The 15372-nt window shown below is 34.3% G+C and overlaps 1 protein-coding gene across 3 annotated transcripts in view; it reads right to left on the bottom strand.

Moving 5' to 3' along the window:
• Positions 1 to 2001: 2001 nt before the first annotated feature.
• METTL4 (methyltransferase 4, N6-adenosine) overlaps positions 2002 to 15372 on the bottom strand; it is a 43579-nt gene continuing 30208 nt past the window's right edge. For all 3 annotated transcript variants that reach the window (XM_059410024.1, XM_059410026.1, XM_059410023.1), the window contains exons 7-10: positions 12376 to 12550; positions 9732 to 9838; positions 9199 to 9290; positions 2002 to 3552 (exon numbers count right to left, since the gene is read on the bottom strand). In XM_059410024.1, the coding sequence (XP_059266007.1) occupies positions 3413 to 3552; positions 9199 to 9290; positions 9732 to 9838; positions 12376 to 12550 (514 nt within the window). In that variant the 3' untranslated portion in view covers positions 2002 to 3412. The remainder of the gene's footprint in view (positions 3553 to 9198; positions 9291 to 9731; positions 9839 to 12375; positions 12551 to 15372) is intronic.

The raw sequence follows: 15372 nt of genomic DNA, 5'->3' as shown, positions 1-15372 counted from the left end.
TGTCTTCATCTGACCTTTTGTTGGTGCTTGCATCCAGAGACTGAGATCCCATGTTTTTTATAAGGCTAATTAATCCTATCATGAGGGCCCCATGCTGACAACCTAATCTGACCCTAATTGCCTCCCAAAGGCCCTACCCCTAAATATTATCACATTGAGGGTTAGAGTATGAATATGAACTTTGGGAGGGTACAAACAGTTCAGCCCACAGTTACATAAAAATCAAGGTCCTGCAAGTATAACAGATCTATTTTGAACAAAAATTAAAGTCTCTGAATATAGAAGAAATATGAGAAAGGCCACCAATTAATCACCTATAGAAGTCATCAAAGAACAATGTACAGTAACTATGAAGTTCAGAGACAAAAGTTGAAGCCCAAGAGCTACATGGGGCCTTTGTTTTAATTTTCAATTACTTGTTTCTAGGCAAGACCACAATGGAAATGACGGATTTCAAAGCTTCCTCATGTATGAAACCAGGTACAAGCTAGGAAATCTGATCTCAAGAAAAAGACCAAGAAAATATGATGTTTAGACAGAAAAACTTCATAGGCAGTATTCAGGTGAATGCCCTGAATTGGAATACAGATTGTGAAAGAAAAGCTTTTTGACCTGAAACTAAAAAATATGTGAAGAGTTTATACATAGATTGCTTAAAATATTCCAAATACCTTACATGTGTTAACTCATTTAATCCTCATAACAACTTCAGAAATAAGTATTATTATTTCCCATTTCTGAGAAAGGAAGACAGAAAGGACCAAGTTAAAGAGAATCTTCTCCCAAAAAAGTAGTTACATGCTCTGTGATTTTACTCTAATGGACCCTGAACAGGAAGGTGAAAGAATGTCAAAAGAAAGGCCATGAATTTTAAGGATACAATCTTCTGATGCAAGATTCCCCAAAGTTTCTTGAGTGTGGTGTCCACTGTTAACTATGTGTGGGTGAAATGGCTTTTTGTGTGGTTGCTCAGGATGCCAACTGTGATTGCATGGCCTCCAGGTAAGTCCAAATCAAACAAAACTCTAGGGCTCAGAAGTCAGGGAGCTATGCATTCTAATCCTAGTTCTAGTACTTACTAAGGTTTTAGGACAAAATAGTCTCCTTGGCCTCAGTTTTCTCAACTATTAAATGGAAATAATATCTCTCAGGACTGTACAAGGATTAAATGCAATAAAATGTAAAAAGCATAGCAAAGAGTAACACACACTATTGAACAAACATTAGCTCTATCCCTTTGGCTAAGCACTTCTAAGAGTCCTAAAAGACTTTGAGTCTGTAAAAAGAATATGACAGAAAATAAAATCCTTACAGGTTTTAAAAGCAATATAAAAATCTCTGAATGAGGGGCACCTGGATGGCTCAGTCATTTAAGCCTCTGCCTTCTGCTCAGGTCATGATCCCAAGGTCCAAGGATCCAGTCCTGCATGGGGCTCCCTGCACAGCGGAAAGCCTGCTTCTCCCTCTCCCACTCTTCCTGCTTATGTTCCCTCTCTCACTGTCTCTCTCTCTGTCAAATAAATAAATAAAATATTTTTTTAAAAAAATCTCTGAATGAAGATATCTTAAAACATTAAACAAATAATAAAGTTCATTAGGTCAGTTGGCTACAACTCTGGTAATGAAGTCAAACAAAGGTCAATGCTCTTACTCTGGCCTTTCTGTTCTCACAAGGTATATGATTATTTCATTTTCCAGAACCATCCTTTGTTCAAAAAAGAGCCGAATAATTAAACAGTCATTACAAACAAGGCCCACAGGTTGTATAATTTAGGAACAGAGCTAAGATAACAACTAAAAAAAAAAAAAAAAAACCACCTCTGTGTCTTGAATACCACATTCAGTGAATAAAAATCCTCTCTCTTTTTCCCTCAAGTATCAGTATTTGTGGTGCAAAGATAAAGATCCAAAACCTTGGTGAGGATAAAATGTTTCCATAAATTATATAAAATCTATAAATACTACAAGAAGCAGGAAAGGGTTTCAAATGCGGTTGTGAGATGTTTGCTTCATGTTTAATACCTTTTTTTTCATTTCAATAACAAGTCAGAATATCCCTATAAATACAAAGTTAAGCCTATAATACTATATTCACACACTCAAAGAATGAACAAACTTGAAAAACAACATCTTTCATTGGCAAAATCAGTAAACATATTGGCAACCCTGTCAGATAACCATTTCAATCTAACATTTTATTTAACAGATAACTATTTGTAGAAAAGCTGTAAATTATATAAATACTTTTGTCAAAATGCTAAATGAAAGAAGCCAGATACAATAAGTTACATATTCTACAATTGTTTATATAAAATTCTAAAAAAAGCAAAACTAATGATAGAAAACAAATCATTCTTCACCAAAGGCCAGGGGTGGGAGGAAGAGACTGACTATAATAGGACACATGAGTTTTGGAGGTGAAGAAAATGTTCTATATCATGAATATGGTAGTAGACAGACAACCATACATATGGTTGGAGAAGTTTATGTGAAATTGTATCTCAATTTTTAAAAAGTTTATACACAATAAATCAGCATGCTTTTCAAATAATTTCAGTAAAAATATTTTATTTAGTAAAAAAATATTTATGGAAAATCTGTAAATAATATAAATATCTTTTAAATGATAAGCAGTGTTATCTTCTGACATTATTATAAGAAATACTTTTTAAATTTTCTAAAAAAAACTAGCAAAACTAAGAAGTACTTGAAGAGTGATCTTGAATGCAATTTAAAACCCTCCATAAAGGATAAGCTCAGTACAATGATGAGGTACTTGGTAGGTCTCTCAATATTTTTCCAGAATGTAACAGTATACCAGAAGTCAAAAATTTGGGTTGCACAGAGGCCAAGTAGACAACACAAGCGAGTGGCATGGAGCAAGTGTTACTGTGGTGAACTGCAGAGCCCATGTCCCTTCCCAAGTGAGCTGCTACCACTGGGTCCTACTGACTGATGCCCAGAAGCAGTGCAGCCAAAGCTTCTGATGTTTAAAGTAAAGCAAAAATCTACACTTTATGTGAAATTTCCCGATTTTTCAAAATGATGGTTCAAATTTCTTTTACAACACCATATGAGCCAAATAAAACACATCTATAGGCAGAATTATGACCTCTGGTTCACAGTGCATGCTTTCCGAACTTTTTCGATAACAAAGTCTTGGCATTTTTCTAACTGCTTACCTCTTTATTTGCAGTGAACCTGGAATAATGGGGAATACTGGTACGACTGAAGTAAATTCATCTCAAAATTACATAAAGACTAGTCACTTCTGGTCTTCTGCACAGGAACCAAGTCCTATTTACATTTCTAAGCATACTGGTTGGTAAGAAAACGAAATATCCATTAGAATAAGGGAAAAAGGGGTAAGGCAAACTGAAGAAAATCAGAACTTTAAGATCATAGTCAGCTTCTAGACTTGCAGAGCAACGAAATAATCCATGTGTTGAAATTTGAGAACTTCATTGCCCCAACTAGTCCAACCTGGCTGTAAGTTTCGAGCAAACAATTCCAAATATTCCCCATCTGGCTTGACATAGTCTTTTAGAACCTCTGTCCAAAAAAGAGAAAAAAACACAAAAACTATTATTAAGAAAGGAATCAATTTCCTTTTAGCATTTTAAAGCAGAAAAACAAGAAGATTTCCTTAAAAAAATGTGGGGGGACAGTTAATTAATTTCAAGGATTTCATCATAGGCTTTACTATTTATAGTTAGAAATCATTTGAAATAAGCACTCCTGAGATTGGAAACACAGTATCAGAAATTTCAGGAGTCCTGATTTATCAGTTTTCACTTGTGGATAAGAAAAAAGAATTTCAACACCCTCACAGGTGACTTTTCAGTTTTCCAGTACTGCTGATATATCTGTTGAATACTAACTTTATTTTTTAATAAATGTAATCTGTGTGTGAAAAAGAAGTATATAGGAACAACACAAAAATAACCCACTTTAAAAAACGGAGATAAAATATGCTATGCTAGCAATATATTAGTGCAAGAGCAGTAAATGAAGAACTAGATACCGATAAAAATACTGAACACATATAACTAACAAATAAAACACTTTCATAGCTCTAACTTGGTAGCACATTCCATCATTCCCAAATTATAGATCCTTTTTACCTAAAATTTCACCATATATTTCCACAAGTAAGTAGTCCTTATGCAATGTATTAATAACTACTAAAAATAATATTTTATCAGGAAAAAGGTACCTCAAACATATGCTGATTAAATGCTAAGATACACAGTAACAGAAACTATCCCATATTCTACCATACAAGATTTTTTTTTTTTAAAGCACATGTTCATTTGGATTGCAAATATTTAAATCAATTTAACTTTGATTGTTGTTGGTTAGCTACATTAACCATTACATGAAGTGGGCATGAAAATAACAATTTAGGCATGAAGAGTCCTAGAAGAGCATTTTTTAAATGTAGTTCTTAATTAGCATACAAGATTGAGCTTGGAATAATTTGATCAAATTCCCTTGAGGAACAGTAAGCATTCCTTAGGAGTACTTGACATAGAAAAAGTTTTAAAGAAAAAGTATATAAAATTTTATGTTCATAACGTTCTCCAATCACTCTCCCAGCAAAATAACTGTTTATAAAAATATTGGTCCTGTTTATCAAAAATCAAAGAATTTAAAGCATTCATTGTCTATAATCCAACTGCAGTCACATTTGGGCTTCAATAACTTTTAGGAGATGTTAACAGGAGAGTTCTAGTCCTTTCATAAGTGTATAATTAAAAATTACTAAACCTGAAAGAGAAAGATTTCCCCAGAGTCTTAGAGGACAATAAACTTATATCACTTTTCCATTTTTTTTCTCCATGAATTCAATGCCTTACCAACCTCAATTCACTTTTAATGTGGTCTAAGGTTATACTGAAGCAAGGTTTTGTTTGTTTGCCTGTTTATTCAGTGTTTTGGTAAAATACATTAGCAACTCTATTCTGGATCTATAATCTGGAGTCTGAATGTGCAGGAGTCAGCCAGTCAAAAATGTTTACTATTCTGAACAGCCACTATAATCAGTGCTATGGAACTTAACAAAGGAAACAGATACTCATGTTTCCTAAAAGTACACAATCTAGTAGAAAAAGATGGCCAGGCACTTGGGAGTTGACAACTATAATACATAAAACCGAAAACCATTTACTACCTCCTACTTTCTACATGTAACTCATTTCTGCATGATCTTTTTTTCCTTTCAGTTTGAGAAAAATAGAAATTAAAGAAGTAATATTTTTAAAATGTTAACTACATTTCAAAACAAAACAAAAGAAACAAAAGCAAATGAATAGAAATGTCTTACTCTTACTAATTTTAAATATCAGTTTAAAAGTAAACTCAAGATCTTAAAAGTTCTAATTACAAAGAAAAAAATTTGTAGCTATGTGTGGTAATAAATGTTATCTATACATATTGTGATTGGTGATCATTTCTCTATATATATACCATCAAATCATTATGTTGTACACCTGAAACTAAAACAATGGTATATGTCAATTATACCTCAGTTTTTAAAAAGTAAATTCAAATGTAGAAAGTATGAATATGACATACACATATACTTAGATAATTATATAACATCTGACATTAGCAAAACACACTTCTAATCAAAGAGGAGGAAATAATGCACACATAGCCAGTCATTCCCCTTTTGCTCTGGAAACAAAGGGCAGGGCGAGAGGAGAAGGGGCTCAAAACAGTGCACAGAATCTCATCAAACTGTTTCACTCTTCAGATAGAAACTGTTAGTGAGTAAAGTAGTAAAAGGAGTGGAAATTCCTCTAAAGTAAAATGTAAAAATAACCAATTTTGATCCAAATACTTTTAAATCTTTAAACTTTATATACATTTATAATGTTAGATTACAAGGCATAGCTATTGATGGTTTATCTTTTAATCTGTGGCAGGAAACTTCAAAATTTAAAAACAGAGTAAATGCAGCAATAAGTCAAAATTTTTAAAAAAATCTTGGTGCTTTTATAGGAGCAAGAGAGAACATTTCATTTTATCAATTTGCATAAAACAGTTTAAGAACATTTACATGTAAAAGTTCTAAGCATTACATATAGAACATGTACTATCCCAAATCCTAGAGTTAAGATTTCAGAGTAAAATAAAATGCAGAAATTATTTTCTGATGGCTTTAATTTCTATAGCTCTATACCTAAAAATATATGTACTTGCTACATATAACATAAATTCAAAAATATAGAATTACAAATACTTCCTGTCTACCACCACCTAACCAAAACATAAGGATTATATGTCAAGTAATGTGGATTTTTCCCCCCAAAAATCTAACTCTTCTTTTTAAAGGGTCTCAAGCCTTTAAAAATAAATAAATAAATAAATAAATAAATAAATTTTGTTTGTGCTGCCCTCTACTGGGAAGATGGCAGAACTGCACTTCATAGATACGGGATGTTAAGACTAATTTTTTTAGGATTAATAAAAGACTAATTTTTTTTTTAAAGATTTTATTTATTTATTTGACAGAGAGAAATCACAAGTAGGCAGAGAGAGAGAGAGGAGGAAGCAGGCTCTCTGCTGAGCAGAGAGCCCGATGCGGGACTCGATCCCAGGACCCTGAGATCATGACCTGAGCCGAAGGCAGCGGCTTAACCCACTGAGCCACCCAGGCGCCCAATAAAAGACTAATTTTTACCTACTATTTTAAAACCCTGTTTCTTAGATTAATCTTTAAACATAATTTTACCCTATTTAAAAAGAATTGATAAACAGTTTAACTGTAATTTGAGAATGAAAGGTTGGATCTTAGCTTTTAGATTTTTAAAAGTAAAATAATAAGCCCTAAGACAAATACTAAATTATGCTTTGATACTCACTGAATGATAAAGATAATTCAAATAAGAAGAATACAAATTAGGTTCCTTCCACTGAATACTGTTTTGGTACATTGAATAATGTACCAAACATGATTTTTTTCTCAAAGAACAGTGCAATCTCACTTCTCATTTAAGTCACTAATATTTAATGCAATGAACAGTCTATGACAGTACAAAGCTTAAAGATGATTATTCACTCAGCATGCCTCTATGTCAAAGAATGGATCATCAGGTACACATCTGAATATTTCTCAAATGAAGTAACACTACAAACTCTTCCAAATAAGCAATTTAAGAGAACAGAAATCCTAAGCGCAATCAATAAAAATTACCTTGGGAATCTGTAATTCACTTTCCCATGTATTCTAGCTCATGAAATATCCCATATTCTACAAAATAATAGATAGGCTGGGGACCCTGTAGTTTTCCTGAGTGGCAGCTTAAAAGTTTTGGGTTTTTTAAGCAGGAATCACCAAATTAATAAAAAAGATATTCCTCAAAAAAAATTTTGAAGAGGAAACAATCACAAATTGAGTATGTCATTTACATTCCTATTTGGGGGTGGAGAAGGCACAGAGAAAGGGAGAGAGAGAATCTTAAGCAGGCTCCATGCCCAATGAGAAGCCTGACATGGGGGCTTGATCTCATGACCCTGAGGATCATAATCTGAGCCAAAATCAAGAGTCAAACACTTAAGCCACTGAGACACCCAGGTGCCCCTATATTCCTATTTTTTTAAACTCGTACTTGAAAAATTTAGCATTTACGGAGCTTCCACTATATGCTATATAATTTCAAATTAAGCAATCTTAATTCTAAAAGATTAAACAACTCTAAAAAAATCAAATACCATTAGTCTCCCTTTAAATGAGGACTTTGAGGTAAAAAATTGTTAGAGTAACTCATAAAGTAGCAGAGCCAGGATTTAAACCCATGTCAGTCAATCTCCAAAGCCAAAACTTTCCATTATTCCTTGCTGCTTAGTTTCACTGAATAATAAACATTATATTAAAGCACTAAGGCTAGTAAGACTAGGCTGCGGCAATTACCTTTCCAATCGTTCAGAAAAGCCACACTACCTCAACATAAAACTGAATCTCTACCAAGTATCAAGGAGACTCTATCTCTCTCTGACTGCTATTCTGAGTTCCCGGTCTCAGAACAAGCAAGGGATAGAGTGAAATAAAGCCCCTAGTAGAACTACAGTCCTTAGATGCCCCATCAGTCTTCAGTCTATCAAGGACAGTGAGGGAGTAACAACCAATATAATAAGGGGAACCTAAAAAATTGGTATAAAAGGAAAAGCAAAAGTGAAATGAAACTCATCTACACAGTGCAGCTGGCAATCCCACAAACCCATCTCTTGTTTCAACAGTTCAACAATCTTGTTCAAAAGTCTTTGGATGGAACAGACCCAGAGACCCCCTTCTTCCAGTCTCTGACTACTCTATAACCACCTTCCAATCTCCTTTCCAGCAATGACTTCCAGGACCAGCCAACCTCATTTCTTGTGGTTAGCTCCTTATTGCTGACCAACGATGAGCTCCCAGATTCCTCAGAATTATCCTCCCAAGGTGGAGGCCCCTGTTAACTGTCTGGTCAACCTGAATTTGCAGACCTCCTTCACCTCTCAGGGCTTTTATATGGATTGTAACAATGTGACTCTGGAAGGCCTAGGCACTTCTACCTCGAGTTGGCCAGGCATCTCTTGTAAGATGCAAAACCAGTGCGACAGCCATACCTTTTTCCAAAACATGAAGAAGCCCTCCCAAGATGAGTGAGGCAAAGCCATGAATGCCATGGAAGCTGCATGGCCCTGAAGAAGAACCCTGCATGCTCTGTTCTACCCACATAAATCCCCATCTGTGGGACTTCCTGGAGAGCTACTTCCAGATGAGGAGGCAAAACTCATCAAAAACTTGGGTGACCACCTGACTAACCTCCACAGGTTGGCTGGTGGCTGGCCCCAGGCTGGGCTGGGCCTGTCAAGTATCTCTTCAAAAGGCTCATCCTCAAGCACAACTAGAAGCTTCCAGAGCCCAGCAGCCTTTGAGGGGCATGTCCACATCCCCCTGATGTCAGAGCTTCTGCCTGTGCCTCTCCCTGCAGCCAGCCCTTTAACCATCATAGAGCCATCTCCCAAGTCATGGACCAAATGAAAACAATAAAGCTTTTGTAACAAAACAAATAAATTCTGCTATGAATTTTAGAATATTAATGAAAATAAAACATCCATTTAGTTTCCAAATCTCTACACCATTCAAATAATAAATTCAATTCTTTTTTCAATTTGCAGATGTCATAAAAATTCTATTTTATAAAAACATACCAGCAAGAGGTGGCTTATGGGAATGAAGAGTACAGGGCACACTGACAATTAATTTGTGATCTGGAATGGGAAGTACTTTTACATCTTCATTCCTAATTAAAACAAGACAACAAAATAAATTATATTTTAAGGACAATTTTTCATATATAAGCCATAGTTTCCTTGATTCTTTTTCACCTTTCAAACAGAATCTGAATTTAAAAATAAACTCAAGAATAGAAGCAATAATGGAAATCAGCAATTTAAGTACTGAGACATTACTGAAAATTTCCTTTTCTTCAATATAATGACAATTATATTGAAGTTATATATAATAACCAGATAAAACAAAAGATAATATAGAATTTCATGTGCCATATCATTCACACTTTTCTATCTGAACTATTTCCAGATTTTCAAAAATGTAAAAATTAAGGAAAGTTAATGATCTATACTGAAATTAAGGAAAGTTAATGATCTATACTGTACTATTAATATTATAAAACATATAAATGCATACATTTATACAATTTTGAAAAAATCATGTTTCCTACCTTAATGGTACAGCAGTTTTTTCTTGAACTCTCCCCAGTATAAGACCTTCATAAGGCTTTTTGTGTGGAGAATCTAATGGGAACACAAACTCTCCTGAATTGGTGATCTGATAGGAAGGAGACAAAAATACAAAACAAAATAAAACCATACATCTGTAAATATCCAGGAAAGGGTTTGGCTTATTTCCTATCACTATACAGTTTCTACCAAAGAAAAAGAAATTAAACCTTTAGGCTAGTGCTATCCAAAAAATGTAATGTAAGCCACAAATGCAAGCCACATGTGTAATTTAAATTTTCTACTAATATTAAACATTTTCAAAAGTAAGAAGAATGAGGAAATAATTATAATTATATATTTAGCTTAGTCTCACATAACCAAAATACTATTTCAATATGTAATAAATTCAAAAAGTTATTGAGTATATTACATTTTTTTTCTTTCATACAAAGTGTTTGAAAGCCAATGTGTATCTTAAACTAAATATCAATTCAATTTTGACAAGCCACATTTCAAGTGCTAAAGAGCTACATATTGCTAGTGAGTATAACTTCACAAAGCATCTATAAGGGACTAAAATATTTTAAATACCACTTTATCATCTTACACATAAAAATCTACTTCTAATTAAAAATGTACTCCTGAAACCATGTTATCATTAATTCATTTATTCATTCAAACAATACTTATTGATTACTGGCTATGTGACTAAGTGGATTATAATAAAGTATATCTTATTAAACTTTGTAAAATATACTGTCATTAAAAACTGTCAGAGCTGAAATTAGTAATTAAAAAAAGCTCAGGGACTGGTAAGATAGACAATACTTAGTCTAAGCCCTTGGCATTATAAATCCAGAAGTTCAATTTTGTCATTTCACCCTGGAGTGATCATACTCTCAAAGACTCACTTAAAGCTAATCAAACTGAAAACATAATTGATAATAGCAATAGTAATTTATTAACTAACCACTGAAATACATATTTTCACCAACAGAATATTTGTTGAACCTTTAACTCAATATCAAGATAACTAAAAAGCCAAATCATTAAAGTCCTATTATCACCTCTAGGGCCCAGGAGAGACAGTATCTCTTCCACACAGTGCTGTATAAATATATGCAAATTCTTATTCTTTTGATATATTTTATATTCAATGCAAATTACCCCTTTTGTTATACCAGTACAAATAGTTACCTAATAGCATTTCATATAATATACTGGTTTTTTTTGGTTTTAAACTCTGGGCTTATCATATCATCTCTTGTACTGATTAGTACTACAAATAAGTAGAATACTCTTAGATTTTATGTATTAACATTTACTGGATTTCAGAAGGTACCCTCTTCCTGACTTTGGCCCCCATCTCTGACAATAAAAGAACTGTCATTATGTACAGGGTAGAATGGAATTTTATACTGCCATCAATGTCCTAAATACCAAATCAACCAAAGCTAAGCCCAAAGTATGCTATTAAAAGCAAAGATACAGGGGTGCCTGAGTGGCTTCGTGGGTTAAGCCTCTGCCTTCAGCTCAGGTCATGATCCCAGGGTCCTGGGATCGAGTCCCATATCGGGCTCTCTGCTCGGCAGGGAGCCTGCTTCTTCCTCTCTCTCTTTCAGCCTGCCTCTCTGCCTACTTGTGATCTCTATCTGTCAAATAAATAAATAAAATCCTAAAAAAAAAAAAAAAAAAAGCAAAGATACAACAGTTAATGTTTGTTTGCTAAGTCCATTAAAATAGGTGTAAATAAACAATGTACACACCTTTTATAAGATATTCTGGTAGCCCACAAAATACATACAAAGTACATAAAAACAGAATTCTCCTGTCTAAAATGAATATATCAGCTATATAAATACTAAACATTCAATCGATAACAAGTTGGCTTATCTTTTTAAAACGTAGGAGGGCTTTTGCAAAATTCATCAAGTAGACAATGCATCTTTAAACAGATGTCTAATGGACTCTGAACAGATGCCTTATTTTTCTGTATTTTTTGGTTCTTATAGTAAACAGAGATACTAAAGATCATTCAACCAATCCAAGAGTTGAGTTACTTCTTTCAAAAGTAGGCCTAGCGGCACATAAGACACTGAAGACTTAAGTTAAAATTTAAAGTACTTAAGGTTCTTGGTTTTTTCCACCTCTTCTGTGCTGGGTTAGCTATTCTCCTTCCCATGCCCAGCAACATAAGGAAAAAAAAAACAACAACTACAGGAAAGAACTCAAAAAGGGTGACTTTTCAAAATTGTGGATGCATAAAGAGCAAGAAGATGAAGGACAACACTATTTCAATGCTTACTGACAAATTCTCCAAAGTATTTTGGTGTTGTTTTTTAAACTACAGACATCAGAGCTTTTTAGAATGCCATCCAATTATTGCTCCCTGAATCAAATATTTCCTAAGGCCAGCAGTTTGAGACTCTACTACAAAAAGAGAACAAAAAGTAAAGAGCCTTTGAGAATAAGAAGATATAAGTATTCAGCATCAAAAAGAAAAAACGTAGTATGGTAAAAGTTTTAAATAGATTGTTTTGAAGGAATAGGGCAGTGACATGTTAAGTGTTAAAAATTAGATGCTACATTTATGTGACTTATATGTCACACTATATGAACAAATAAGTTACTTTTTCAACTTACTTTTACCCAGTGCCACTCAGCAACTATCTCAACAGACCAAGAAGGATAAAGTTCTTCCTTTACAAAACGTAGGTGCTTCTGTCTATTGGTCACCCAGGTAATAACAAGACAGTTTGGAGCCGCCAGTTTAGGAATAGGTATCTGCTTTATTTGCAGTGGTGATAAATAGCTGTACCTAAAAATAAACAAAAAGTGATATCAGCAAAATTCACTGCAAAAAGGAAAAATAAGCAGACAGAAGACCCATGTAATATTGACTCCACAGACACAAAGCCCCTATACTTAGTTATTTGTATAACTAAACATGAAGCCACAGCGACACCCAGTGGACACATTATTACAAGCAAGTCAGAATTAACCATTTTTCATTTTTAGTAGTATAAAATTGTCAGCTATCTTTATCATTTCTAAAAGTATTACATTTCAGTAAATTCACTAATATCCTTCTCCCCCATTCAAAATTAAGCAAAAACCACTGTTTGGTTTCCATAATCTGTATTTTACACAAGGACCCCCATCACAGTGAGTCTTCAAACTGCTATCTCAATATTCTATATTTTCAACCCTCAATTTATCATCCTGCTTCTTTCTTATTCCAATCAATTCCACTGGGGTCTTTGAAATCATCATGCCTTCAGGGTGCCTGGGTGGCTCAGTCAGTTACCTGTCTGCCTCCTGCTCAGGTCTTGGAACTCCCTGCTTAGCGGGGAGCCTGCTTCCTCTCCCTCTGCCACTCCCCTTGCTTATGCTCTGTCCTCATTCTCTCGCTCTCTCAAATAAATAAAATCTCTTAGAAAGAAAAGAAAGCCTCATGCTTTCATTTAAAAAAAAATCGATAGTCTTGCACTCCCACCCCAGTCATTAATAGTATAAAGTTTCATTTCTCTTGCTGGAACTACTTGCTCTATCAAATCCAATCTAATGGATTTCTCTAACACCCTACATATACAACAGAGAGAGGAGAGTCCATATTCTCCTAGCTCCTCTGTTAGCTGCTTCTAGGCTAAAACTCCTCCACATTTGCATAAAATCCACTTCTCTTTGAGAGGTATGCTATCTGGCTGTGCTAGAATGTAATGTCCTTTATTGAACCCATTTGTTCCTCACTCTCCATAATCAATGAAGCCTTAAGCTAAGATCCTTCTACCTTACCAACACAAATCTTGTCATTACCCTGGGCAATTTCAAGGCACAATCAATATGATATGCGTACCTCAACTATTCTTCCCCTACACAAATACAACTGCATTCATTCCACTAATCCATTCCAGGAACCCTAACGTGGACCTCATCACCACTCACACTTATTCCAACTCTGAAACTAAACATCGATTTATCTCTGGCTATAACCTTTTAGTCTTCATCTATTCTTTGACCTTATCGAAGCAAACCATGCCCCATCCCTCTACTTTACTGAGTCAATCATTTCTTCCTGCACACATGCTCCTCTTCTCCAAAGACTACCAATCATTTCACTGCCCTCTCATTAGCATCCTAAATTTCCATCCTCCCTTTACCTTTCACCCCCAAACTCCTTCAAACCTCTAATCTTCAGTTCAACCCCACTTCCACAGAATTCAATTCAACCTCTTTATATGGGGAAAATCAGGTAGAGAAAAATGCAGAAGTGAAGAACTGGGTCAATTAAACCCATTCTCAGGCTATCAAAATGACTCATTAATTCTTTTACTTATCCTTGGTCAACTACAAGCCCTCATCTCTTTTCAAATTTCTTACCTAAACTCACTCTTGGCAGATGAAATTAACTCATATATCACTAAAAATAAAGTCCACCAGACTCCTTCAAGTACTTAAACCTCTCCCCTTACACACCTTCACCTATCCATTTGGATACATTTCCTCTTAAATCGAATGGTATGGCTTTGCCTATCTAAAGCTTATCCCTCCACCTGTGTTCTCTCGTTCCCATCTTCCAGTATCTTACAATGCTAGTTATTCCTCTCCTTTTGTGTCTCAACCTCTCTAGCAGTTCCTCACCATCAGCCTAGGTTTTAAAGGAAGAAAGAAAAAGACACAGAGAAGGTGGGGAGGGGAAGAAAAAAGAAAAGAGAAATTCCCTCAATTCTACAACTAAGCTAGGGACTGGTATGCATTTAGTGTTAACTACTTTCACTACTTTATTTTATTCCTCCAATGACTATAATGAGGTTTCTACTACTATACCTACTCTGTAAAAAGTAAATGACATTAAGATGTCATTTAACGGCCAAATGCAATAAAAACTGGAATCCAGTTCTTGCACACTTAGCAACTGTATGATGTGAGGAAATGATCAACAGCATTTCTTAAATAAACATATGAGTAAAACAATTCACATCTTATACACCCATTTCCTACCATCCAGACTGGTGCTCTTCTAGTAGACTAGCTTTTCTTATAATCAAAGTGATAACTTAAAAAAAAACTAAGTTTGCCAAAGTATGAAAAACATCAGGTCAAGATTTTGAAGTTTGATGTTCCCAATAATTGCAGATTCTTTGATTCCCTCATTTTTTTTTTAATTGGGTTGATGTGGCATAAAGAAGGAGGAATGAAATATTCCTTTTTGATGTTGTTGTTCAATCTCCTGGAAATCACTGAGCAAACTATAAAATATGCACCTTTATCACCAAGATAGTATTGTTTAACCTGAATCTAATCATGAAGAAACAATCAGACAAATCCAAATGGTAGGAAATATACAAAAAAGGAACATGGGATCTTAAAAAAGAGTCAACATCCTGAAAAGTAAAAAATGGCCAAGAGACTATTCTGCATTAAAGGAAGAAAAGAAAAAGAAAGATTAAATGTAATGTGTGATACCTGACTGGAGCCTAAATCTGAACAATTAAAAGGAAAATATAGCCATAAAAAAACACTTTGAGAAGACGTGAAAAAAAAAAGAATATATCGTGTATATTTGATAATATTATTAATGGCAATATTAATTTTATTAGGAGTAGTAAGGGTATCATAGTTATGTAAAAGAATATCCTT

This window comes from Mustela nigripes, chromosome 8 (assembly GCF_022355385.1).
Source record: "Mustela nigripes isolate SB6536 chromosome 8, MUSNIG.SB6536, whole genome shotgun sequence".
NCBI classification, from domain to species: Eukaryota; Metazoa; Chordata; class Mammalia; order Carnivora; family Mustelidae; genus Mustela; species Mustela nigripes.
The sequence above is the reverse complement of the archived record's forward strand: the minus strand, read 5'-3'. Positions and strand labels throughout refer to the sequence as shown.